The sequence below is a fragment of the Eriocheir sinensis genome, chromosome 68, assembly GCF_024679095.1.
Source record: "Eriocheir sinensis breed Jianghai 21 chromosome 68, ASM2467909v1, whole genome shotgun sequence".
Classification (NCBI taxonomy): domain Eukaryota; kingdom Metazoa; phylum Arthropoda; class Malacostraca; order Decapoda; family Varunidae; genus Eriocheir; species Eriocheir sinensis.
In genome coordinates, this window is record NC_066576.1 from 5,692,657 (window position 1) to 5,719,731 (window position 27,075).

At 46.0% G+C, this 27,075-nt stretch overlaps 1 protein-coding gene across 1 annotated transcript; it reads left to right on the plus strand.

The window, feature by feature from the left end:
- Window positions 1-10,803: 10,803 nt before the first annotated feature.
- Window positions 10,804-25,489, plus strand: LOC126988218 (angiomotin-like). The gene is made up of 6 exons (XM_050846231.1): window positions 10,804-10,990; window positions 15,838-16,182; window positions 21,036-21,368; window positions 21,852-22,112; window positions 22,253-23,094; window positions 24,489-25,489. The coding sequence occupies exons 2-5, from the start codon at window positions 15,847-15,849 to the stop codon at window positions 23,045-23,047; spliced, it is 1,725 nt and encodes a 574-aa protein (XP_050702188.1). The 5' UTR covers window positions 10,804-10,990; window positions 15,838-15,846; the 3' UTR covers window positions 23,048-23,094; window positions 24,489-25,489.
- The last annotated feature ends 1,586 nt before the right edge of the window (window positions 25,490-27,075 follow it).

Consider the following 27,075-nt stretch of genomic DNA (forward strand, 5'->3'; position numbering starts at 1 on the left):
AAGAAACATGTCTCATAATTCCTAACAAGAGAACCTCAATCAGTCTGCAAGATTATTAACACGAACCAAAACATGTATAATTAGTTTGATATGATTGATAGTAATTAAGCTGCAAGTCACTCAATGCCATTCTCTCTCTCTCTCTCTCTCTCTCTCTCTCTCTCTCTCTCTCTCTCTCTCTCTCTCTCTCTCTCTCTCTCTCTCTCTCTCTCTCTCTCTCGGAAGTAAGCTGATGCGTCGACGTCATAATAGCGATACTTTCTCATTAGATTAAGCGCGCGAGATAGCGGAAGGGAGGAGGAGGAGGAGGAGGAAGAGAGGGAAGAGGAGGAGAAGGAGGAAGAGGAGACAGAATAAAAAGGGCAATGTGTTTGAAGAGGGAAGGAAGGAAGGAAGGAAGGAAGGCACACGAGGGGAAGAAAAATAGAATGACGGAGAAGGAAGAGGAAGAGAAGAAGGAAGGAAAATTAAGAAAAAGAGGGAAAGGAAGCAAGGGAGAGGAAGGAAAATGGAGAGGATAACGAATAAGGAAGAGGAAGAAAGGTGAATAAAAAGCATTTGAGAAGGAGGAAAAGGAGGAAAAAGGAAAATAATGAGGAAAAAATACAGGAGGGAAGGAAAGTACTGGAGAGAGAGAGAGAGAGAGAGAGAGAGAGAGAGAGAGAGAGAGAGAGAGAAATCGGAGGCGTCAGAAGATGAGAAAGGGGAAGAGGAAGAAAGAAATAAAGAAAAGGAAAAGAAGGAAGGAGGAAGAAAGGCACTGGAGAGGAAGAAAAATAAAGAGGATGACGAAGAAGGAAGAGGAAGAGATGAAGAAATAAAAGATGTCAGAGGAGAAGAGGAAGAGGAAGAAAAAAAAGAGTAATGCATTTGAAAAGAGAAAAAAAAAGAAGGGGAGGGAAAAATATAGGATGACGAAGAAGGAAGAGGAACGAAGGGGAAGAGAAGGAGGAGGAAGAAGAAGAAAGGGAGGAAGAGAGGCATATTGGAGAGGAAGAAAAAAAGAGGAAGGCGAAGGAGGAAGAGGAAGAGAAAGGAGTAGAGGGCGTGCCAGATGATAAGGGAAAGGAAGAGGAAGGAAGGAAGGAAGGAAAAAGATATTGCACTTGGAGAGAAAAAAAAGGAAGGAAGTTCCGGAGAGGAAGAAAAATAGAGAGAATGGCGCAAAAGGGAAGAGAAAGGAAATGGTAGGGAAGGAGGAGGAGGAGGAGGAGGAGGAAGAGGAGGAAGAAGAAAAGAAGAGGAAGGGGCAAAAGGAAGGGAAAGGAAATAATATGGAGGGCATCAGAGGAGGAGGAGGAGGAGGAGGGAGGGTTAATGACACTTTTAGGGCAAGCAACTGTACCTACTGTCTTCTTTTTCCTCTGCCATCATCACCATCATCATCATCACCCATTATGATCATCACTACCATTATCAGTATCACCTTCATCATCCACGCCACCCACAATATTATTTTCTTTCTCTTATTTTTCATTTCTTTTTGTTTACTTCGTCTCCTTCTTCTTATTATCATTCATTCATTAACTCCTCCTCCTTCTACTTTATTTTTTGTGCTGCCTGCATAGCGCCGGTAGGCTTTCTTGAGGGGCCCGTTAGTGGTGCAGGCTAATTTTATGTATAGTGGCTACTTGACCCATGCTGACCCCCGGTGTTCCTCTTGACCGAAGTCGCTGAAGTTAATAATAAGGTTGATAGAAGATTCGGACAGCATGTGGGCAATCTTCCGCCACTCTTCGATGCATTGAAAATTAAGCGTGATTCGGTGGGGACTCAAACCTAGTCCACGCCAACTACCTTCTCTTCCCTTTCATTCTCCATACTAGGTACCCATATTATAATCTGCCCCCTCCCCCTCTCTCCTGTCTCTCCCCTTGACCCCCTTTGGCTGACCCATAAACAGGATGTGACGATTGGGCCAAAACAAAGAAAACGCGGCTTCTGTTCGCCAAAAAGAGAGAAAACGAGAAGGAAAATGTATTAGTGCGGACAGACAGTGGCGAGAGATGAATAGAGAGAGTGGGAGGGAGAGAGGGACAGGGAGACAAAGACGATAGATGTAGAGGGAGGGAAAGAAGGAAGGAAGCAGGGGAAAGAAAATAAGAAAAAGAATGAGGAAAAGAGAGGAAAGGAAGGGGAGAGAAGGGAAAGGACGGAAAAGCGAAAAGAAAATAAGAAATAAAATGAGGAAAATAGGGAGATGGAAGGAAAGAGAGAAAAGAAGTAAGAAAAAATGAGGAATTAGGGAAAGAGAAGAGAGAAAAGAAGGAAGGGAGAGAGAAAGAGGGAGAGAAGGAAGTAGGGAGAGAGGAAGAAAAGGAAGCCGGGTGGAGAGGGGAAAGAAAGAGGACAAAGAGAGAGAGAGAGAGAGAGAGAGAGAGAGAGAGAGAGAGAGAGAGAGAGAGAGAGAGAGAGAGAGAGAGAGAGAGAGAGAGAGAGAGAGAGAGAGAGAGAGAGAGAGAGAGATTTATAGATATACAGAGAAAATCAGACCACAGACCCATGGTCCAGACTTGGTGGTCTGTCCTTAAACCTAAGTGATTTTACATTAATCAGAAGACTCCAAAACGTTGCATTTCTACTCTAGTTGATATTAAGTTGAAGGAAGTGACGGTCGAGCTTATTTTTGAAGGAGTCAATCGTGTTACACTGGACCACTGACGGTGGAAGCTGATTCCATTCTCGCACTACAACGTTGGTGAAGAAAAATTTGGTGCAGTCTGAATTTACTTGTCTACATCTGAGTTTTACGCCATTGTTCCTCGTGCGCAAAGTGTCATCGATCATAAACAATGTTGATCTGTCTACATTCGTGAAACCATTAAGTATTTTAAAACATTCGATCAGTTTTCCTCGGAGGCGACGTTTCTCAAGAGAACATGTTAAGGTAGAAAGCCTTTCTTCGTAGGATTTGTTGCGCAAGGAAGGGATCATTTTCGTTGCCCGACGCTGAACACCTTCTAATTTAGCAATATCCTTTGCATGGTGGGAGACCAAAACTGTACCGCATATTCCAAGTGGGGTCTGACTAAACTGTTGTAGAGCAGGAGTATTACATCTTTATTCTTGAATACAAAGTTTCTTTTAATGAAGCCCAACATTCTGTTCGCTTTATTTGCTGCATCGATGCATTGCTGTGAGAATTTGAGGTTTGACGCGATTTTGACCCCAAGTCTTTGACGCATTGAACGCTTTTGAGTTTAACGCCGCGCATTTCGTATTCGAACTTCTTATTCCTCGTTCCAACTTGAAGGACCTGGCACTTGTCTACGTTAAAGGGCATCTCCCATCTATCCGACCAAGCTGAAATTTTGTGCAAATCCTCTTGGAGGCTTTGCCTGTCTTCGTCAGTGAGAACCGAGTTGCCAATCTTTGTGTCGTCTGCAAATTTACTAATGCGGTTATTGAGTCCAACATCCACGTCGTTGATGTAAATAATGAAGAGCACTGGGCCAGGACCGAGCCCTGAGGGACGCCACTAGTGACAGGCGCCCACTCTGAGTTAAATCCGTCAATCACTACTCTTTGTTGTCTGTTGCTCAACCAATTCGCGATCCATCGGTTTACTTGACCGTCAATACCTATTTGCTTTAATTTGTAAAGTAATTTATGATGCGGGACTTTATCAAACGCTTTCTGGAAATCAAGATAGACTACGTCCAGTGATTTGGTTACGTCATAAACAGTGAAGAGGTCGTTATAAAAGGTTAATAGGTTTGATAGGCAGGATCTTTTGTTTCGGAAGCCATGTTGTGAGTCCCCAATCAATGAGTGGCTTTCAAGGTAATTCACAATTTTGTCTCTAATTATGCCCTCAAGTAGCTTACCTACAACCGAAGTTAGACTAATGGGCCTGTAATTACCTGGTACTTTTTTGTCTCCTTTCTTGAAAATCGGTGTCACGTTAGCCTTTTTCCAATCTGAAGGGACGATGCCTTGTCGCAAGGACATATTGAATACGGTTGTGAGGGAATTGAATACGGTTGTGAGGGAATTGAATACGGTTGTGAGGGAATGAATACGGTTGTGAGGAGAGAGAAATAGGCCTAATAGAAAGGACACAAAAATGACCAAAGATCGACCAATAATATTAATGGTTCACAAGCCAGAGAGAGAGAGAGAGAGAGAGAGAGAGAGAGAGAGAGAGAGAGAGAGAGAGAGAGAGAGAGAGAGAGAGAGAGAGAGAGAGAGAGAGAGAGAGAGAGAGAGAGAGAGAGAGAGAGAGAGAGAGAGAGAGAGAGAGAGAGAGTGTTGAAATGAAGGTGTCTATAGCATTTACACTTAACACATTATTTAATCCTTCCTTCCTTCATTATTTCCTTCCTTCCTTCCTTCTTTCCTTTCTTCCTTCTTTCCTTCCTTCCTTCTTTCCACTGACCTGCAATCCTTCCTTTCTTCCTTCTTTCCTTCCTTGCTCCCGTCCTTCTTTCCTCTCTTCCTTCCTTCCTTCCTTCCTTTCCATCTTCTTCTCTTCTTCCTTCTTTGTTGTTTTCGTTGTTGTTATTGTTGTTATCTTTGGCGTAGGCGTTAATGCTTTCATCTAGAACACATGCGATGAAGATAACACAGAGAAGGCGGAGATAGAGACAGGAGGAGGAGGAGGAGAAGGAGGAGGAGGAAACATGGAAGTATGGAAATGCAGGCAACAGAAATCCTATTGGCTCATTAAGAGGTGTGTGTGTGTGTGTGTGTGTGTGTGTGTGTGTGTGTGTGTGTGTGTGTGTGTGTGGAGGAGGAGGAGGAGGAGTAATAGGCAATATAACTAACTCCTTATCTCTTCGTCATATTTCTTATCTTTATTTCCTGTCGTCCTCTCCTCCTCCTCCTCCTCCTCCTCCTTCCTCACCCACGGCGGTATCCTTTTATCTCGCCCTTGTTGCACGGCTGTTTTTTTTCTTCTTTTTTTTTCTTTGTTTTCTGTTTTGTTGTTGGGAAAGGATAATGTGACGGAGATGAACACCGAGGCAACGCGCAGCAATATCGTATGGCTCTAACTTTACCTTATATTACCTTTTATTGTCTCGTATTCATTAGTTTTTTTTTTTTTTTCTTTACTTCTTCTTCTTCTTCTTCTTCCTCCTCCTCCTCCTCCTCCTCCTTTCAACAGTTCCACGCTTGTTCCTCCCCTGTATAAAGCTTCCCTTGTCTTCTGTTTCACCGTCTATAGTGTGTGTGTGTGTGTGTGTGTGTGTGTGTGTGTGTGTGTGTGTTAGATCATATACCAAATGCCTCTCCCCTCCCTTCTTCCCCTCTCTTCCCTTCTCCTTCACATACCAAACTCCCCCCCTCTCTCTTCTTCCCTTCTCTCTCTCCCTTCTCTCCTTCCCTTTTCTCTCCTTCCCTCAATCTCCTTCCCCTTCTCTTCTGTTCCTCCCTTTGCTTCCCTTCCTTCATTCCTCCCTTTCCTTCCCTTAACTGTCCCTTTCCTCTCTTATTCTCCCTTAAACTTTGAATAACTCCCCTTGTCCTCCATCCCCCTTTTCCTCCCTTCCTTCCCTCTCTTCTCTCTCGTTCTCATTGTTATCTTGTTCTTTTCTCCTTATTCCCTCCTTCTCCACCCCCTTTCTCCTACTTCTTTAATTCCTTCTCCCTACTCTCTCTCTCTCCCTTGTTCTCCTTGTTCCCTTTCTCCCTTTTAGCCCTGTAGGAGACACGAGAACCCAATAAGAGGTATGGAGGCAGATGGACTTGAGACGGGAGAGAGAGGGATTCAGTCGTCTATTGTTTTATATAAGAGTGTTGCGTATTCTTAGACTCGGCAGTATCGTGTATAGACTCAGAAACCTTGTGTGTGTGTGTGTGTGTGTGTGTGTGTGTGTGTGTGTGTGTACGGGAGTGTTTGTACTGTATGTTAATATGTATAGAGTACCCTCAAACCCAGATATAGTGTGTGTGTGTGTGTGTGTGTGTGTGTGTGTGTGTGTGTGTGTGTGTGTGTGTGTTATGGGTGATTCATGTCCTATTCGCTATGTTTTATATTTTTTTTCCCTCGCTAGCGTCTCCGTCTGTCTGGTGGTGCTCGTCAAGGCTTGCGCTCAACGGTTGCTCTTCCTCAAATCCTCCATCGCGATACGTAATTTAACTAAACCAGAGGGAGTTTTTGAGGTAAGGAAATTCTTCGTATGTGTCTCGATAACTTTTTCATATATTTATTCACTTGTCTTTTTCATTTCCTTAACTTTTCATCTACATCCTTATTCACCCATATATTTGATCTGCATTGTTTTGATTTTGGTTGAGGAAGCGTTACGGAAAACATCGCATAACTACCGTAGACTTTAACAACTCAGACGCGATGACAGAGCAGGGAAATTTTTTAAGTGGAATGACGGGGTGCAGTTCTACGAGGAAGATGGACAAGATGAGAGAAGAGAGAGAGATGAACAAGCTTAGATATAGAGGAAAGCAATACTATAAGAAAACTATATAGAACAAGGTGACTTTTGACGCTACTGAAAAACTGAGGAAGAGGAAGAGAGGAGAAGAAAGTACTGACAGAAAGAACGAAGCAGATGAAGGAAATGTTTGACGCCATAGGAAAACTGAGGAAGAAGAGGAAGGGAAAGGAGGAAAGTAAAGAAAGAAAGAACGAAATAGCTGAAGGAGATAATCGACACTAAAGGAAAACGAAGGAAAAAGGAAAGGAAAGAAAGGAATGATAGAGAGAACGAGATAAGGGAAGGAGAGGATAAATTTTGATGCTAAGGAAAACTGAGGAAGAAAGGAAAGGAAAGGAAGAAAGCAATGATAGAAACAACGATGGAGAGAATTTAAACTTTAGGAAAAGGGAGGAAAAAAAGAGGAAAGGGGGAAACTAAAGATAGAGAGAGCGAGATAAAGGAAGGGGAGGATAAATTTTGATGCTAAGGAAAACTGAGGAAGAAAGGAAAGGAAATGAAGAAGATAATGATAGAAATAACAATGGAGAGAATTTAAACTTTAGGAAAAGGGAGGAAAAAAAGAGGAAAGGAGGAAAGTCAAGATAGAGAGAGCGAGATAAAGGAAGGGGAGGATAAATTTTGATATAGGAAGAGAGAAAAAGAAAGGAGAGAGAGGAATAAGCAAACATATGCAATCCTTCCTTCCTTCCTTCCTTCCTTTTTTCTTCCTCCCTTCCCTTCCCTTCTTCCCTTCCTTCTGTGTGTGTGTGTGTGTGTGTGTGTGTGTGTGTGTAAAGTAATGAAAGAAAAAACGAGATAGCAGGAGGATTTTCGACACTTGGAAAACTGAGAAGCTTAAACAACAAAGATGCTTATAAGGCAGAGGATGCTGGTGAGTACTTGAATACGAATCACCGTAAAAAATAGACGTATAGAGGACGAGATAACGAAGGCGAGAGATGAGACATAGGAAATATATACAGAAAAACTAGGAAAAAATTATACGAGTGTGCGTGTGTGCGTTAAAGGATGGAAGGGAGAAATTCTGGGAAACGAAACGAAAGAAAGTAAAATTAGACTTAGATAATGAAGTCAACAGTGAATCGGAGAGATGACCCATAGGAAATGTATACTGAAAACTAAGTGTGTAGAAGATGGTGTTGAGGATGCAAGGGAGAAATTCTGGGAAAGAAAAGATAGTAAAATTAGACATCGATAAAGGAGTCGATAGTGAGGAGGAGGAGGAGGAAAAATAAGACATCTGCCATACTTAGAAAATTCATGACAGTGGGAGAGAAAGGGAGAAAAAAGAAGAATAGAAAAAGAGGAGGAAGAGAAAGAGGAGGAGGAGGAAAAGGAGTGAGAGAAGAAGCAAGTTACACGAGAAATAAAGATGAGGAGGAAGAGGAAAAGGAGGAAGAAGAGGGAGAAGAGGAAAAAGAAAACAAGGACAGAAAAAGAGGAGGAGGAAGAGAACGAGGAGGAGGAGGAGGAAAAAGAAGTGAGAGAGAAAGGGAAAAAAAAGAAGAAGAGAAGACATAGGAAAAAAGAGAAGGAAAATAAGAGGAAAATGAGGAAAAAAACAAGAAGAGGAGGAGGAAGAGAAAGAGGAAGAGGAGATAGGAACCGGAAAAGTAGGAAAAAAGCATAGGAAATTTATATAGAAAACTAAGAGAGGTGTCTGTAGGAGGGGGCGTGGAGGGTGCAATGGGGAAATTCTAGGAAACAAAAGATAGGAAATTTAGACATAGATAGAATCGATAGTTTATGACCAGAGTTGACGCCATAGGAGGAAAATATAAACACTGAAACTAATGAAAAGGATGCCTGTGTTTGTGTGTGCGTGAGTGCGTGAGCGTGAGGGAGAGGATGCAAGGGGGAAAATTCTGGGAAAGGAAAAAAATAACTTAAAATAAACATAGAAAGAATGAGATATCCGTTGTGACATAGAGTGGAAAAGCTAGGAAAATTATGCGTGTGTGCGTGCGTGTGTGCGTGGGGTTAGAGGATGCAAAGACCTTCTGGGAAACGGAGGAGAACGTAGAGAGAGATGAAGAACAACAGGATAACAGTAACATTGGAGATAAGGAAAGAATGGATGAAAATGTACTTAGTGAAGGGGAAGAAAAGGTAGATAGAATTTGAGAGAAGCGTAAAAGGGAATCGGAAATGAACACGAGGATTGAAGATAAGGAAGAGGAAGAGGAGGAAGAAGAGTAAGAGGAGGAGGAGAGAGAGCAAATGTGAAACTGAATGGGAGGAAGAAGAAAACAAGGACAGAAAAAAAGAGGAGGAAGAGAAAGAGGAGGAGGAGGTAAAAGAGGAATAGGAGGAAAACACAAAACTAAATGAAGGAAAAAGGAAAAACAAGGAAAAAAACGAAGAGGAAGAGGAGGAAAAGAGGAAGAAGAGAAGGAAAAGAAGAGGAGGAAAATGAGGAAACATGAAACTGAATGAAGGAAGGAGGAAAACAAGAGAGAGAGAGAGAGAGAGAGAGAGAGAGAGAGAGAGAATAGAAAAAAAAATAACAGAAATTAAGAAAACATGAAATTGGTTGATGAAAAAACAAAAAAAGGAAGAGAGAAGAAGAAGGAGAGGAAAACAAAGGAGTAAAAGAGGAGGAGGAGGAGGAGAGGAGAAGAGGAGGAGGAGGAGAAGGAAAAAGAGCATATGCCACAAGGAGGAGGAGGAGGAGGAGGAGGAAGAGGAGGAGCTGGCGTTAAATAATGAGTGTTAATTTAAAACACTCCATCCAGAGCTATATTAGGACACGACATATGACCCCCCCACCCCCTTCCCTACCCCCTCCCCCCCTCTCTTCCCCCTTCTTCCTCTTCCTTCTCTTCCCTCCCTATCCCCAGACCCCTTCCTCCTTCATCCCCTTCCCCCTCCTTCCCTACCCTCCCCCTTCCTCCTCTTCCTCCTCTTCCCTCCCTATCCTCAGACCCCTTCCTCGTTCATCCCTTCCTCCCCCTTCACCCCTCCCTTCCTATCTGTCTTCTCCTTCCTTCCCCCATTCCTCTTAACCTCTTCCTCCCTTCCTCTTGTCCTCTTCCTCCTCTTCCTTTTTCTTCTTCACCCCTTCCTCTCTTCCTCCAGTTCCCTTCCTCCCCTTCCTTCCCCATCTTCCCCATCAGTCTCATGTGATCTGTTCCCCTTCCTTCCCCGAGTCCCCAATCTCCCCCTCCTCCTCCTCTTTGTTCCTCTTCCTCTTTATCCATGCCCATCTTTCTTCCCTCTTCTCCTCCTCTCTCCTCCTCCTCCTCCCATTTCCTTATGCAATACCTCCATACCCTCCTCCCTCTTTTCTCTCCTCCTCTTCCTCTTCCTCTTTATCTAAACCTATCTATCTTCCCTTTATCCTTTTCCTCCGTCGCTTATCTTTCCTCTTTCCTCTTTCTTCTCTTCCTCCTCCTTCTCTTTCTCCTCTTCCTCTTTATATTGGACCATGTTTCTTCCTCCTCTTCCTCCTTTCCTCTCCTCTCCCATTTCCCTTATGCAATACCCCCATACCCAGCCCCTTCCATACCCATATACCATAGTCCCATACCCACACCATCCATACCCAGCCTCCCATACTTCCATACCCAACCCTATCCATACCCTAAATACTCATACCAGTCTCCCATACTTCCATACCCAGCCCCAACCATACCCATCCATCCCTTTCCCTATCCATACCCAGCCCTATCCATACTCATCCTTATCCATATCCACTCCTATCCATACCCAGCCCTATCCATACCCAGCCCTATCCATACCCAACCCTTTCCATACCCAGCCCTATCCATACCCAGCCCTATCCATACCCTGCCCTATCCATACCCAGCCCTATCTATACCCAGCCCTATCCATACCCAACCCTATCCATACCCAGCCCTATCCATACCCTGCCCTATCCATACCCAGCCCTATCCATACCCAGCCCTATCCATACTCTGCCCTATCCATACCCTGCTCTATCCATACCCAGTCTTCTACCTATCCATACCCCGCCCCTTCCATACCCCATCCATGCCCCGTGCCCAGTAGCCCCGAAGCGTAGAAGGAAGCTTTCTGCCCTGACGCCCGTGACGCCAGCCCTCGGCCAATCAGACGGGGCGTATCCACCACCACCGCCACCTCCGTAACCACACACGCATTCCTTTACCCGCGTACGACAACCTTAGCTCACGGGTACAAGGTCGCTGCTTTCGTCCCCTTACTAATTCGAATACGATATGGAAGCTTCGTTATATAGACTGACATTAACGTTATCCACTTTGTTATCGCTGCTATGGAAAGGGAAATGGAGAGAAACATAGCGTATGGCATCTCAGGGAGGAAAGGAGGGAGGGAGAGAGGAGGGATGGAGGGATGGGGGGGGTAGAAGCAGTAGTAATAGTAGACGCAGAACGCTTACACCCTCAGTCTTCAGCGAGAGTTCAAACGGGGAGGGTGTACGACCGTTGTCAGTGCGCGTGGAGTGACTGACCGTGTTGGGCCCTAGTGTGCGCTGGGGTCCCGAAGCCTGTAGTGTGCCTTGCGGTGGACTGTGGTGCGGGATGTGGCTGTGACGAGTGTGTGTGTGTTGTGTTAGTGACCCCGTGTTGCTGCTGTACTGAGATAAGGTAAGATACGTGTTTGTTTCGTGTTGTGTGAGTGTTTCTGTGAGTGTGTGTGTTACCTGTTGCTGTGAGTGAAGGTGTGATGGTGATTGGATGGTGTTGGTGTTGTTTGTGGTGTTTGTAGTAGCTGGTGTTTGTTGTTGTGGTGGTGAGTCTGAAAGGAGGAGAGAGAAACTATTGGTGTTGTGGTAATGATTGGAGTTTTTTGTGGTTGTGATGATTGTGGTGGAGTTTTTGTGTGGTGATGGAGTTCCTGTTTGTGGTTGGTGGTAGTGGTGATGGTGGTGGTGTTACTGTCTGGTGGTAGTGATCTTGTTGCTATACTGGTGGTGATGATATTGATGGTGGTGGTGATGACAGTGGTAGTGATGAACCCTAGTAACAAAAGATGATTATAGTGGTGATGACGGAGTTCCTGGTAGCGGTGATGGTGGTGGTGTAGGTGGTGATGAAACTGGGGTATAGATGGTGATTCAGAGGGAAAGTATTGCGGGGGAAGGTGTTTGTGTGGGTGGTGATAGTGGTGGTGTGTGTGTGTGTGTGTGTGTGTGTGTCATGCCCGTGTCCTCCCAAAATTAATGTCTCTGTTTGGTCACTCTATTCAGGAGCAGTAAGTAGCCGGATTTTTTTCATTATTGTTTTATTTTATTTTTTATGCCTTGCACTGTCTCCTCTGCTGTACAAAAAAAAAAATGTCCTATCAAGCTCATATTTATTTATCCAGATTCATCTTCTTTAAACTCGTGAAAATTCCTCGTTCTTGACCGTGTGTGTGTGTGTGTATGTGTGTGTGTGTGTGTGTGTGTGTGTGTGAAGGTATTGGCTACACTTACACCCAGCAACACTTACAACTCGTGCATCAATATTTAAGGAAAGAATATATAAAAAAATGTCACTCTGATTGAACCGTCACCATCACTTTGGATTCTGTTTAGGAGCAGCGAGTAGCGTTTTTTTTATTATTATTGTTTCCTTTTATGTGCCCTTGAGCTGTCTCCTTTGTTGTAAAAAAAAAAATCATTCAAACAACATGACCATCACAAACTCACTAAAATTAAAGAAATAATACAGTAAATCATAAAGCAAATAGAAAGGTTACATATATTCACACAGCTAATACATTACCTTTATTAAACCTAGAACATTCAGACTTACAAACACACACACAAAAAAATGAAAAAAATAAAACAAAACGTAATGTCTCATCTAAAGTTACTTATATTCACATAGCTAATACATTACCTTTATTAAACCTAGAACATTCAGACTTACAAACACACACACACACACACAAAACGAAAAAATAAAACAAAACGTAATGTCTCATCTAAAGTTACTTATATTCACATAGCTAATACATTACTTTTATTAAACCTAGAACAGTCAGACTTACAAAAACACACAAAAAAATAGAAAATAAAACACAAAACATAAATCGTCTCATCTCGAAAAAAATTACAGTTAATCATTGAAAAGTTAAATATCGCAAACCCACAACAATCACACACTCAAACACACACACACACACACACACACACACACACACACACACACACACACACGTAAAAAATAATAGGAAGTGTCTCAAGTACCCCCCTCCCCCCCCCCCCCTTAAGGAAGCTGCTATCCCAAAACGTCATTCTCATCTCGCATCCGCCGGCCAGCCTCCGTGCGTGGGACCGGAATCTCATCTCCTTAGCAACTTGTGGTCTATTTTCAAGCCTTTCCTCTCCCGCCTTATCAGCTGAGGATGTCGGTGTGACGCGTGGATGACCCGCTTTGTGTGTGTGTGTGTGTGTGTGTGTGTGTGTGGATAGAGGAGGAAGAAGAGAAAAGAAGATATTGCTGAAGAGAAAATGCATGAGAGTGAGCGGGAAAGAGGATAGGAGGAATAAAAGGAGAAATAGGAAGAGAGAGAGAGAGAGAGAGATTAAGGTTGTGACAAAAACAAGTGGAAATAATACTGATCTGTTTGTTTATGTTTGTTTGTTTGTTTGTGTGTTTATTCATCTGTTTGTTTGTTACCTGTCTTGTTTAATGTGTATCTGTCTGTCTGTCTGATCTGTATGTATGAAAATATGTATGTACGAATATGTGTATGTGTCCGTATTTGTCTGTCTATATATCTGTTTGTCGAGTATGTGTGTGTGTATGTATGTGTGTATGTATGTGTGTCAGTATGTTTGTGTCCCAGTTTCTCAAAGGATACAATGATTACAATACAAGCAGGCAAGCCAAGCCACAAACAACAATAACACACACACACACACACACACACACACACACACACACACACACTCGATTATATGCTTTGTTGATGGTAATTCTCTTTTTTCATCCGTGTGTGTGTGTGTGTGTGTGTGTGTGTGTGTGTGTGTGTGTGTGTGTGTGTGTGTGTACGTTGAAACCTTGCCCTTGAATTCTTTTGTTTGTGTGTGTGTGTGTGTGTGTGTGTGTGTGTGTGTGTGTGTGTGTGTGTGTGTGTGTGTGAAACTATATCAATATCATGTGTTCTGAATATCTATCTATCTATCTATCTAATCTATCAAACTAACTTAGATAAAAAAAAACAATAGAAAATAATAAAAAAAACGATATCAAAACACTACCAATGAAAGGGAAGGTGTGTGTGTGTGTGTGTGTGTGTGTGTGTGTGTGTGTGTGTGTGTGTGTGTGTTAGCAGGTGTGACAAAGGAGGAGGAAGCAGCGGTTTACAGTAGTACAGGTGTCAGCTGCTGGGAGGAAGGGGAGCAGGAGGAGGAGGAGGAGGAGGGAGGGAGAGAGAGGGAGAAAGGAAGGGAGAGGGAAGGACGAGCGGGAGGGAGGAAGGACGAAAGGAAGGGAGGAAGGGAGGGATGATGAGAGGAGACAGAGAGGTGAGGGAGGAGAGAGAGAGAGAGAGAGAGAGAGAGAGAGAGAGGGGGGGGGGGGCAGGAACAGGTAACCTCGTATCTCATTATATTATCAAGGTAGTTGGTGGACGGACGCGACAGCAGGTTTGAAGGTGTCACCGACGACCTCTCCGCTAGGTGGCGTGGGTGGCGCCGCTGGGTGAAGGTCTCTCTCTCTCTCTCTCTCTCTCTCTCTCTCTCTCTCTCTCTCTCTCTCTCTCTCTCTCTCTCTCTCTCTCTCTCTCTCATTATCTGTACATTTCTTGCATACTTCCTCTCATCCTCTTTCCTTTGCTCTCTCTCTCTCTCTCTCTCTCTCTCTCTCTCTCTCTCTCTCTCTCTCTCTCTCTCTCTCTCTCTCGAAATGAATCTAAAAAATGAAGATGTGGAGAGAGAGAGAGAGAGAAGGAACAGAAAAAAAGGAAGAGAAATCCACATTAACAACAACACAAAAAACAACAACTCAACATCACTCTAATAACGTCACCTGGGCTTCCTTGAGTACCCTTCCCATGCGCCCAGATGATTAAAACGTCTCCCAACACACCTTCACCTGCGCGCTAATTGCATCTTGATTACCTTAGCTACGAGGCCGCGGGTTGGGGGAGAGGGGGGGAGGGGGGGAGACCAACAACAAGGGGAAGGGAAGGGAAGGGAATTAAAGTCGATGAAATAACACTATACTCTGATGCAATATATAGGAAGCGTCTCAAATACACCCCCCCTTAATGAAGCTGGTATATCAAGACCTTGTGTGTGTGTGTGTGTGTGTGTGTGTGTGTGTGTGTGTGTGTGTGGTAGTAGTAGTAGTGGTTGTAGTAATAGTAGTCGTTTTTATTTTATTCTTCTCTCTATCTTCTCTTCTTCCTCCTTCTCCTCCTCCTCCTCCTCTTCTTTCTCCTTCTTTGCCTTCTCTTCTTTCTCTTCCTCTTCTTTCTTCCTCTCTCCCTCTTCACTTCTTTCACCTCCTCTTCTTTCTCCTCCTCTTCCTCCTCTTCTTTCTCTTTTTCCTCCTCCTTTTTCGCCTTCTCTTCTATCTCCTCCTCCTCCTCCTCCTCTTCTTCCTTCCTCTCTCCCTCCTCATTTCTTTCACCTCCTTCACCTCCTCTTCTTCCTCCTCCTCCTCCTCCTCTTCTTTCTCTTTTTCCTCCTCCTTCTTCGCCTTCTCTTCAATCTCCTCCTCTTCTTCCGTTCCTCTTTCCTTCTTCACTTCTTTCACCTCCTTCACCTCTTCTTCTTCCTCCTCCTCCTCCTCTGTTATCATCTTTCTTCCTCCTCTTCCATTCGTCCATCATCTCCACTTCCTCTTCTCCTCTTCTCTTCCTTCAATTTCCTCTTTCATTTATCATCATCCTCCCTCCCTCACCCAATCCATCTCCCCCTCACCACCTCCTCCTCCTCCTCCTCCTCCTGACCACCTATCTAGCTCATCACCACATCCTTCACCACCACCATTCATCACCACTACGGGCTCCTCCTCCCCCCCCCCTCTCCTCTCTCTCTCTCTCTTTCTCTCTCTTCCTTCCTCTCTATCTGTCTGTCACTCATCTGCCTTTTCTTAATTCTTCCTCGTTCGTTGTTTTTCTTTCTTTCATTACTTTTTTATCATACTCTCTCTCTCTCTCTCTCTCTCTCTCTCTCTCTCTCTCTCTCTCTCTCTCTCTCTCTCTCTCTCTCTCTCTCTCTCTCTCTCTCTCTCTCTCTCTCTCTCTCTCTCATCCCTTCTTCCTCATTTTCTCTCTTCCTCCCTTGTTTTCTTTTTTTCTAACTCCTCCTCCTTACCTTTTTCCTCTCTTCCCTTCCACCCCCCTCAATGATCCCCCCTTCCTCCTCCTCCTCCTCCTCCTCTTCCTTATCCAAACACTCCCTCTGTTATCTCTCCTACTTTCCCCTCCTCCTCCTTACCCCGCTTTCACTCCCTACACTCCTCACTAACCCCTCCTCCTCCTCCTCCTGCAGGCGTCGGCAATGCTGAAACACGTGACCTACCGCTCCACCTCCTCCCTGGGGCGCCTCACCTCCGACCTCACCTGCCGGGGCTCGAGCGGCGTGCCCCCGGATACCCTCAGCTTGAAAGGGGACATCGCGCCCTCGACCCCGCGATCCCCTGACACGCTATCCCTTAAGGGCGAGCCGCTGGGGGACACTGTGAGCCTTAAGGATGAGCCCCGACATGCCCGCCTCGCCCTGAAGGATTTCCAGGATACCATAAGTCTGCATTCCACTCTGAGCTTCTCGTCCTTGGCAACGGGAAGGTTATCCTCGAGATGCTCCTCAACTTCCTCCTTGAGTGAGGCGCCCGCGGTGAGTAGGAAGAGGAGAGAAGGGGGAGGGAAGGGGGGGTAGAGTGTGTGTGTGTGTGTTTGTGTGTGTATTTGAAGTGTTGATTTCTCTTTGTTTTTCTTTGTTTATTTTCCTGTTTATTATTGTTCTCTCTCTCTCTCTCTCTCTCTCTCTCTCTCTCTCTCTCTCTCTCTCTCTCTCTCTCTCTCTCTCTCTATCTATCTATATCTATCTCTCTCACACAAACACACACACACACACAGAGAGAGAGAGAGAGAGAGAGACGTGCCCGATCCAGTGTTTATCTTTCTTTCGATTCTTTATCCTCTCTTTCACGTGGTTCTCTGCGTGACTGACTCCTCCTCCTCCTCCTCCTCCTCCTCCTCCTCCTCCTCTTTTAATATCTCATTCTCATCCTTCGTTTCACTTTTAATTTCTTCCTCCAGTTTTTTTTTCTACCTATTGTTCCTCTTCCTACTCCTCCTCCTCTTCCTCCTCCTCCTCCTCTTCCTCCTCCTCCTCTTTCTCCTCCTCCTCTTATTATTTCATTTTCCATCTTCATCTCACTTTCAAATATTTCCTCGCAACTTTTCTTTTCTTCTTCTTTCCTTCCACCTCCTCCTCCTCCTCCTCCTCCTCCTCCTCTTCCTCCTCCTCCTTCATTATATTACTATTATCCTCGTTTTCCTCTCTTAATTTCTCCTTCCTCTCCCTCCCTTTCTCCCTCCCTCTCCTCTCTTCTTCTCTTTCTCTTCCTTTGATAAGCTCATTCTTGTCTGTTTACTATTATTTATTATTTTTATTATTCTATTATTGTATTAAAGTCTTTATTGCTAGTCATCATTCTTTATTACCTCCTCCTCCTCCTCCTCCTCCTCCTCTTCTTCTTCCTTCTTCTCCTCTCCTCAATACCTCTTCCTCTTCTTTCTCTTTTTCTTCATCTTCTTTTTCTGCATCGTTTTATTATTATTATTATTATTATTATTATTATTTTTCTTTGTCTTTTTCTTCTTCCTCCTCCTCTTCTTCTTTTCTTCTTTCTTCTCCTCCTCCTCCTTCTCTCCTCCTCCTCAATACTTCCTCTTCTTCTTTATCTTCTTCATCATCTTCTTCCTCTTCTTCCTCCTCTTCCTTTTCTGTATTTTTTCCTCCTTTATTTTTCTTCTGCCTCCTCCTCCTCCTCTTCTTCCCCTACTCCTCTTCCTCCTCCTCCTCCTCTTATTATTATTTCATTGTCTTCCTTCATCTCACTCTTAATTTCCTCCTCCTCCTCCTCCTCCTCCTCTCCTTACTGTTAAAAAGAAAAACTTGTGGAAACGGAAAAAAATACAGAAATTGGAAAGGAAAGCAGAGAGAGAGAGAGAGAGAGAGAGAGAGAGAGAGAGAGAGAGAGGTCAAGCAGGAGGATGTACAGGAAGAGAACAGGAAGGAGAGTCGGATATCTCTCTCTCTCTCTCTCTCTCTCTCTCTCTCTCTCTCTCTCTCTCTCTCTCTCTCTCTCTCTCTCTCTCTCTCTCTCTCTCTCTCTCCGTTACATTGACAACCTCTTCCGTCCATCACTCTCCTCTTTCCTCCCTTCCTCCCTCCCTTCCTCCCTTACCCCTTCCTCCCTTCCCTCCCTTATTTCCTTCCTCCCTTTTCTTCTGTACTTCCCTTAATCTCTTTCTCCCATCCCTTTCTCCCTTCTTTATTTCCTCCCTCCCTCTCCCTTCCTCTCTCTCTCTTACTCTCCCTTCCTCCCTTTTATTCCCTTTTATACCCTCCCTTCTTGCTTATCTCCTCCCTTCCTTTCCTCATTCATTCCCTTCCTTCCATTTCTCTTTTCCTTCCTTCCTTCCTTCCTTCCTTTTCCTCTTCTCTCTTTCCTTCATTCCTTTTTCCCTCCCTTTCATTCCTACTCTACCTCCTTTTCTCCTTCATTTGTTCTTCTTTCCCTTCTTTCCTCCCTCCTTCATTCTCCCTCTCTCTCTTATACATTCTTTCCATATTCCTTCCTTCCTTCCTTCCTTCCTTCCTTCCTTCCCACCTCCTTCCCCCTTCTTTTCTCTTCCTTACTCTTTTCTTCCTTTTTATTTTTCCTCTTATTTGTTCCTTGCCTCAGAGAGAGAGAGAGAGAGAGGGGGGGGTAAGATAATGTTATGTAAGTTCATAGTTGTTGATTTCTTTCCCTTTTCTTTTCTTATTTTCTTTCTTTTCCTCGAGACAATGAAAACAACAAGACAATTTGAGAAGAAAAATGGCCTCCTCCTCCTCCTCCTCCTCTTCCTCCTCCTCCTTAAGAAAATAAAATGTGGGAGAGAGAGAGAGAGAGAGAGAGAGAATTAACGTTTTAACACTGCATTCTTCCTCGTCATTTCTTTTTTCTCTCTCTTTCGTAATTTCCTTCCTCTTTTCCTTCTTTTCTTTTTTCCTTTCTTCTTTCTTACGTTTCCTGATTACTCTGAATACCTGTGACTTTTCCTTCCTGTTTTCCTGTTTTTTTTATCGAGTTTTCATTTTATTTTCTCGTTTTCCTAAAGTTTTCTGATTATCATTTTATTTATTTGTTTGTGTAACTTTTCCATTCTGTTTGTCTTTCCTTTTCTTTCGTCTTTTTGTTTTTGTTTTCTTTAAGTTTTCTGATGAATTTCTTTAACTTTTCCAACCTGTTATCTTTTCTCTTTTTTCTTTTCGAGTTTCCCCTTTCTTTTCTTTTCTCCTTCGTCTCCGTTTTCTTTATCATAATTTTTTTACTTGTTTTTTTCTCCTTTTTCTTTCATAACTAATCACCTCTTTTTTTTCTCTTTTCTTTGTCGTTCATTTTTGTTGATTTTGAGCTTTTCAGTTGATTTTCTTTTCCTTTCTCTATCTATTCTTAATCCTTTTCCTCCTCCTCCTCCTCCTCCTCCTGCTCTTCCTCCTTCTCCTCTTTTTCCTCTTGTTCTCTTTCCTTCTCGTTCTCCTCCTTAGTGTTCTCCTCCTCCTCCTTTCCCCTTCGGCATCTTCCTTATACTTCCTGTTCTCCTCCTCCTCTTCTTCCTCCTCCTCTTCCTTCTTCTCTTATTCCTCCTCCTTCTTGTTCTCTCTTTCCTCCTCCTTCTCCTAAGTGTTCTCCTCCTCCTCCTTTCCCCTTCGGCATCTTCCTCATTCTTCCTGTTTTCCTCCTCCACCTAGTCCTCCTCCTCACAGCCTTCCGATTGGCTACCAGTCACTAGTGGAGTGCCTCAAGGGTCAGTGCTGGGACCCATCCTCTTTATCATATATATCAATGACCTAGAATCAGGACTGAAATCCACAATATCGAAATTTGCAGATGACACCAAGGTGGGTGGAGATGCCAAATCATTCAGAAAGACCTCAATCACATTATCGAATGGTCGGCAAAATGGCAAATGTCTTTTAATGTTGACAAATGCAAAGTCATGCACATTGGGTCCCAAAATAGTAACCACACATACATCATGAATGGGAGACCTCTGCAAGCGATGCAGGAGGAAAAGGATCTTGGAGTCACTATCAGCAGTGACCTGAAACACGCGAATCACTGTAAAAAAGCATACAACAAGGCCAACATTATGCTCGGGTTCATAGCGAGGAACTTCGAGTGTAAAACACCAGACGTGATGCTATCCTTGTATAATTCCATGGTAAGACCGCACCTCGAGTATGCAGTGCAGTTCTGGTCTCCCAATTTCAGAAAGGACATTGCTTTACTGGAAAGGATTCAACGACGCGCCACAAAGATGATTCCAACCTTCAGGGCTCAACCGTACGAGGAACGACTCAAGCGACTCAATCTCTTTACATTGGAGAAAAGACGCCTACGAGGGACATGATTCAAGTCTTCAAGTATCTAAAAGTTCAATAACGTCGATTACTCCAAATTCTTTGAACTGCAAACCAACTCAAGAACTAGAAATAACGGTTTACCCATTCAGTCGAGTCGATGTACCACAGACATTGGAAGGAGTTTCTTTTCAAACCGAGTCATCCGCCACTGGAACAATCTTCCCTCAGAAGTAGTAAATGCGAATACCATCAACTCCTTCAAATATAGAATCGACCGTCATTTCGCTGCGTCGGGAGTAAACTGAATAACGAGGGGCTTCCATCTGCTCCTCAATATCGATCTGCTCACCAAGCCCCAAGTGGCGGTCGAGCAGATTAAATCACCCAAGCGGGCGACCTCGTAATGAGCCAATAGGCTTTCTGTTGCCTGCATTTCCATGTTTCCATGTTTCCTCCTCCTCCTCCTCCTCCTAGCACCAGTTTTTTTTCCATCATATTCTTAACACTCCGTTTATACAATCAATTCCCCCAGACCCTCATTTTCGCCTTAACCTCCACTCTTCCTCAACTCCTGAAAACAAGTTCTTCTTCAGACTCCGCTTGGAATGTTTCTCTCGACCTTACTCTGTCTCCCTCTCCTCTTAGACTTCTTGCTCCTCCTCCTCCTCCTCCTCCTCCTCCTTGCTTCCGTCGCAGTTTCCTCTCCTCTCTTTGTCCTCTCCCTCACCCTCTTCCTCTGTGTCGCTCTCTACCTTCGTTCCCTTCCCTCCTCCGGCACCCTTCCCCTTCCCTCCCCCGCCCCAGCCCCTCAGGCACCCTCGCCCCTTCCTCCCCGCCCCGTGCCCAGAGGCGTGCCCCGAGCGACATGACCTCCAGGCGACCCCCAGCTTTTTGTCACGTGACCTCCACATACTTGGCCTGACCCCCGACCACCCGCGGCTACTGGAGGAGCGGCGGCGGGAGGAGGTGTGGTAATAGGGTCGGAAGGGCAACACGGTTCCTCTCGCTCCCATCCCACACCCTCCTCTCTTCTCGTTCCTCCTCCTCCTCCTCCTCCAGCAGCCCCCTCTGCCCGGCGCCCCGTGACCCCTCTCTCCCTCCCACAGACGCCGGTGAAGGTGTACCTGCGGGCGCTGCGTCCGGACATGGAGTACAAGACGCTGAGCCTGTCCTCGGGCGCCACGTGCCGCCAGCTGGTGCTGATGCTGCTCGCCAAGTTCCGGCTGCGGCACCGCGACCCCAACCTCTTCTTCGTGACCATGGAGGTGACGGTGCGCGTCCCGGGGGTCGGCGCCCCCGCGCGGCGCCTGCTGGTGCTGGACGACCAGGCGCGGCCCGCGGAGCTGCAGCAGTGCCGCCCGCGGGGCGAGGCGCGCTTCAGCGTGGGCGTGCGGCGCGGCGGCCTCGTGCGTGTGCACGACGGGATCCTCATGCCTGGGGTGAGTGCGTGTGTGTGTGTGTGTGTGTGTGTGTGTTCATAATTATATTGTGCATACCTTCAACAACTTTGTAAACATACATTAACTTAATTACTTAGGGAGCTGCAACACACGCTGAGTTTTGTCTTACGCCACACACACCCAAGAGTTGGCGCCGCCCCGCAGCACAGCCAGCACACAGGCACAGACCCCCCCCCCCCCCAACACACACACACACACACTCACACTCACACTCTGCATAACCTGATCGAGTAGGTCCATGTGTGTGGGCTACACGCACAGGCACCCATACATACACAAGTAGTATTATAACCTCCCCACCTCCGCCACAGTCGCAGTACAAGTCGCTGCTGGTCTCGTACCGCACCACGGCGGAGGGGTTGGTGCAGCTGTGTACGCACAGACAAACACACCCATACACACCCATACACCAGCAGTATCATACCCTAGGTCTAACATACCCTTCTCTTCCCTCCCCCACAGTCGCAGTACAAGTCGCTGCTGGTCTCGTACCGCACCACGGCGGAGGAGCTGGTGCAGCTGATGCTCAACTGCTACAACAGCAAGGAGAGCCCCGCGCGCTACGCCGTGCACGAGGTGTGCGAGAAGCCCTACAGCGACCGTCCGCTGCGGCGCGACGAGTACCCGCTGCTGGTGCAGAGCGAGTGGCCGAGGGCGCTGCGGCCCCGCCTCTCGCTGGTGCTGCGGCGCACCGCCGCCTACGGCATCGGCCTGCAGCCTAGGGTGAGTGTGCCGCTTGTTGTGTCCCTGTCCGCCACCTGTTCCCCTACAGGTGTTGGCTCCCTCAGCACACACATGACCTTGTCCTTCACCTGGTTAGTGTTAGTCTCCCCCCCCTGACCCCCCTCTCTCCCTCCCCGCAGGTGGCCTGGCGCCGCAGCCTCGACCACTCCGGCACCGACACGGAGTCCGAGCACGAGGACCACAACACCACCATCGGCAGCCTCCACTCCACCTCCAGCGTCTCCTCCGCCCTCAGCATATCCTCGGGCGCCAGCGTGTCGTCGGGCGCCAGCCTGTCCTCCAACGCCAGCACGTCCTCGGGCGCCAGCCTGTCCTCCAACGCCAGCACGTCCTCGGGCGCCAGCCTGTCCTCCAACGCCAGCACGTCCTCGGGCGCCAGCGTGGACTCAAGCGTCAGTGTGTCGTCGGCCGCCAGCCTGTCCTCCGATGTGTCCACGTCCTCGGGCGTGTCCTCGGCCTCGTCCTCACCCACGTCCTCGGGCGTGTCCTCGGCCTCGTCCTCTCCCACGTCCTCGCCCGCCAAGCCCAAGCCCCCAAGCCCTGCCACTCAGCCCCAGCCCGCCAAGGTGACGGCCAAGCCCCCCATGCCCACCCCGCCCCACGGCAAGCCCCCCGCGGCCTGCCGGACCACCAGCCTGCCGCCCATGCCGGTGCCCAGGACGATCCTCAACACCGCCCCCGCCCTCAGCGCCTCCCTGCCCACGCTGCAGGGCGGCGAGACCCGACCCAGCGCCCCCACCGCTCCCACGCCTACCCCCGCCACCCCCACGCCCATCCCCGCTGCCTCCACTACCTCCACGCCGCCCGCGACGCCCCCCAGGACCGTCATGTTCCCGGGAGAGGGCAAGCCGCCCCCCCTGCCCCTGAGGCGGACGTCATGCTGCCGGAACTACAAGAACTGTTTCTACATCTGAGCGGCCAGTCAGTCCCCGCAGCCCCGGAGATTCATGCCAAAGATTAGGTGAGTACCCAGAGTCCTCAACCCGATGCTTTTTGTATTGTTTTGAGCGGCGGACTTTCTCTCCTGTTCAGTTTTGATCGTCAGTGTTGCCATAACCTTGAAGCAGCCGCGATGTTTCCATACCCAGTTGTTTTTCCAAGACAAGTGACACGCTTCTTTTCTCTTTAGGGAGAGGGGAGGTAAGGGGTGAAGGGGAAGGAAGAAGGGGTGAGGGATGAGAGGGGAGAAGTGACAAGGGGTGTGTGATAGGTGAAGGAGGGAGGGAAGGGCGACAGGTAGGGAGGTGACGGGAGATTTAACACGACAGACGCGTCATTTTCTTTCAAGATGACTGTTGACGCAGTTTCTTCATTCTCTGTTTTTCTTCCTCTTTATCCTCCTCCTCCTCCTCCTCTTATTTTTCTCTTGGTCCTCTTTTTTTCAACTAGTTCTTCTTTCACTTACCCTCTTCCTCCTATTCCTTTTGTTCTTCACTAGTTCATCTTTTTCTTCTAGTTTTTCTTTTACTTTCTTTCACTCCTCCTTTTGTTTACTAGTTTCTCCTCCTCCTCCTCCCATCATCTTTCTATCCTTAAGACAACTTTCTATCTCGTAAGACAACAAATAACAGTTTCCTTTTTCTCTTTAAACAACACGGCACGAGAGAGTTTATTTTTCTTTTCTTTCTCTTAATTGACGCGTTTTTCTCTTAACACGACAACTGGCGCGTCATTTTCTCTTAAGACGACAGATGACGCAGTTTCTTTGTTCTCTTAAGACAACAAATGGCAGTTTCCTTTTTCTCTTCAGACGACGCGACACGAGAGATTGTTTTTGTATTTTCTTTCTCTTAATTGACGCGTTTTTCTCTCAGAACGACAACTGACGCAATCTTCTCTCATAGGACGACAGTTACCTAGCTTTTTCCTCTCTTAAGACAACAAATGGCAGTTTCCTTTTTCTCTTCAGACGACGCGACACGAGAGTTTCTGTTTTTCTCTTTTCTTTCTCCTAAATGACGTGTTTTTCTTTTAGAACGACAACTGACGCAACCTTCTCTCATACAACGACAGTTACGTATTTTTTTCCTCTCAAAGCGACAACATACGTAGTTTTAAGCGTACTTTTTATCTTAAGACAACAACCATCGCTATATTCATTCCGTGGACTACAAATTACGTTGTTTTTAAGCCTTTTTCTTAATCTCAACGACAACTAACGCATCTTTATTCCCTTAAGACCACAAATGACATCCTTTTTACGCCTTTTTTAAATTTTAAGACCAGAATTGACGCAGCTTTTTTATTCCCCTGAGACCCCAACTTACGCATTTTTATTTTAAGACGAGAATTGACGCATCTTTCTCATTCCCCTGAGACCCCAACTAACGCATTTTTCCTTTGTGTTTCCCTCAGGTAGTAAAGTCCAGTGAGGCGACAGTCAGGTGCCTTGAGGGACGCCGAGGCCTTTGGGGGCACGCGAGAGCCACCAGGAGGAGCCAGAGGGAGCCACGCCGCGTAATGAGTGTGTTTAGTGAGCTCTGAGGGCGCCTGTGTGTGCGTGGGTGTTAATGGTGCTGTGGAGGAGTAGGAGGTGGAGGGAGAGTGGAGGAGGAAGAGGACGCGGTGGAAATGAAAATGATGGAAAGAAAGATGGTGAGAAGGAAGAGGAGGAGGTGGAAGAGGGGAAACTAGTGACGAACTTAAGGAGGAGAAGGAGGAGGAAGAGGAAGAGAAGTGAAAGAAAACTATATGGAAAAGAAGAAAAATAAGAAGGCGGAGGAATAGAAGATCAATGAAAAACTCTATTGGGGGAGGAAGAAGAGAAGGAGGAACAAGTGTAGAAAGAAAGGAAGAGAAGTAAATATGAAGAAAAAGAGAAACGAGAGAAGAAAAAGGGGAGGAGAAGGAGGAGGAAGAGGACGAAGAAAACCAGTGAAAAACAAAACAAAAGAAGAAGAAAATGCGTAAAGAAATAGGAAAAAATATGAAAAAGTGAAAATAATGACTGAAAACGAAGAGAGAGAAACGAAGGAAGAAGAAAAGTAAAGGAGGAGAAAGGGAAAAGAGAGAAAAAAAGAAGAGAATACATTAAAGAAGAGAAATAGAAGTTAGTTAAGTGAAATCAAATGAAGTTACTATCCATTTTTCTTATTATTATTACATTAAGTTCATAACCAAATATTGCAACCATGACCTGAGGAGAAGGTGAAACAAACAAACAAACAAACAAAACCGGTGCTGATACGCCTATGAACAATGATGATGATGATAGTGAAAATGTGAAGATGCAGTGATTAACCGAGTGGAAGAGGAGGAAGGGAGGAAGAAGAGGGTGGAGGAAGTGGAGGAAACAAAGGCTTGACATGGGAAAGTGGAGGAGGAGGAGGAGGAAGGAGGAAGAAGAAGGAAACACCGTGCCTAAAAATGGAAGGAAGAAACACAAACAAACACAAACAAAAAGAGAAAGGAAGGAAGGAAGGAGGAGGAGGAGGAAGGACGTGACACTACCCTTGGAAACAATACTCTCTGTGGCGACCGTGAACTTGAGAGGAAGGAAGAAGAGGAGGAGGAGGAGGAGGAAGGAAGGGAAGAGAGCAGTTTGGAAGAACGGTTCACTCCACCCTTAACAGTGTGAGTTCCTGTGACCTGGAGGTGATGGGGGGAAGGGGGGGAAGGGGGGAAGGGGAAGGGGGGGATGGGGAGGAAGGGGAAGCAGTCGTGAGAAGCTTCCTTTAACCCCACCCTGCCCACGCCCCTTCCCCTCTTCCTCCTCCTCCTCCTCTTCCTCCTCTTCCCTTCCTAATTTTACAGCAAGAGGGCACGGTTACTCTTCCTCCTCTTCCTCTTCCTCTTCCTCCTCTTCCTCCTCTTCCAGATTAAGAAGAGAAGATTGGTGAGTGGATATTTGGTAAGCTGGCTCTGTTTGTTTGTTTGTTTGTTTGTGTGCCTCGTGACCCATTTCTCACCATTCCCATCCATTCCCAGTCATTCCCACCCATGCTTCTCAATTTTAACCCATTCCTCCCCATTTCCATTTCCCATTTTCATTCCCCATTCTCATTTCCCCATTCCCATTTCCCATTTTCTTTCTCCATTCCCATTTCTATTGCCCATTCCCATTCCCATTATCCAATTCCCATTCCCCATTTTCATTCCACATTCCCATTTACCCATTCCCATTTCCCATTTTCATTCTCCATTCTCAGTCCCCCATTCCCACTCCCCATTTTCATTCTCCATTCTCAGTCCCCCATTCCCATTCCCATTTCCCCATTCCCATTCCCCATTCCCATCTGTGTATTGCCTCATTCTCATTACTCATTATCACTTCTCATTCATCAGTCTCACATCTGTCCGCTCATTTTCATTGTCACTCATTCTTATATTTTCACCTCATTCATCCCTTCGTCATTTTCACCCACGCATCCAGTCTCATTCATATAGGCCTACCCATTTTTTCTTCCCCGACTCATCTTCACTTACATTGTCCTTCCTTTCCCATTCCCCCGTTTTTTTTCCTTCCCTTTTTTCGCTCATTTTCATCGTTTGTTCCTCTCATATTCATTCATTTTCACCCTTTCTACTTGTTTTCGTACATGACCCATCTCTGTGTGTGTGTGTGTGTGTGTGTGTGTGTGTGTGTGTCATGACCTACCTACCATTCTGCAAGCTCTCTTCCTCCCTTCCTCCTCCTCCTCCTCCTCCTCCTCCTCCTCCTCCTCCTCCTCCCTTCCTCCCTCTTGTGTTTTGTCTTCCTCTTCCTGTTCACCTATTTTTTTTTTCTTCCTCTTATCATTTTTATTTCACTCAAGACGGATGTAATTTACTCTCTCTCTCTCTCTCTCTCTCTCTCTCTCTCTCTCTCTCTCTCTCTCTCTCTCTCTCTCTCTCTCTCTCTCTCTCTCTCTCTCTCTCTCTCTCTCTCTCTCTCTCTCTCTCTCTCTCTCTCTCTCTCTCTCTCTCTCTCTCGGAAACGTTTGACCTCATGTTATTTCTCTTG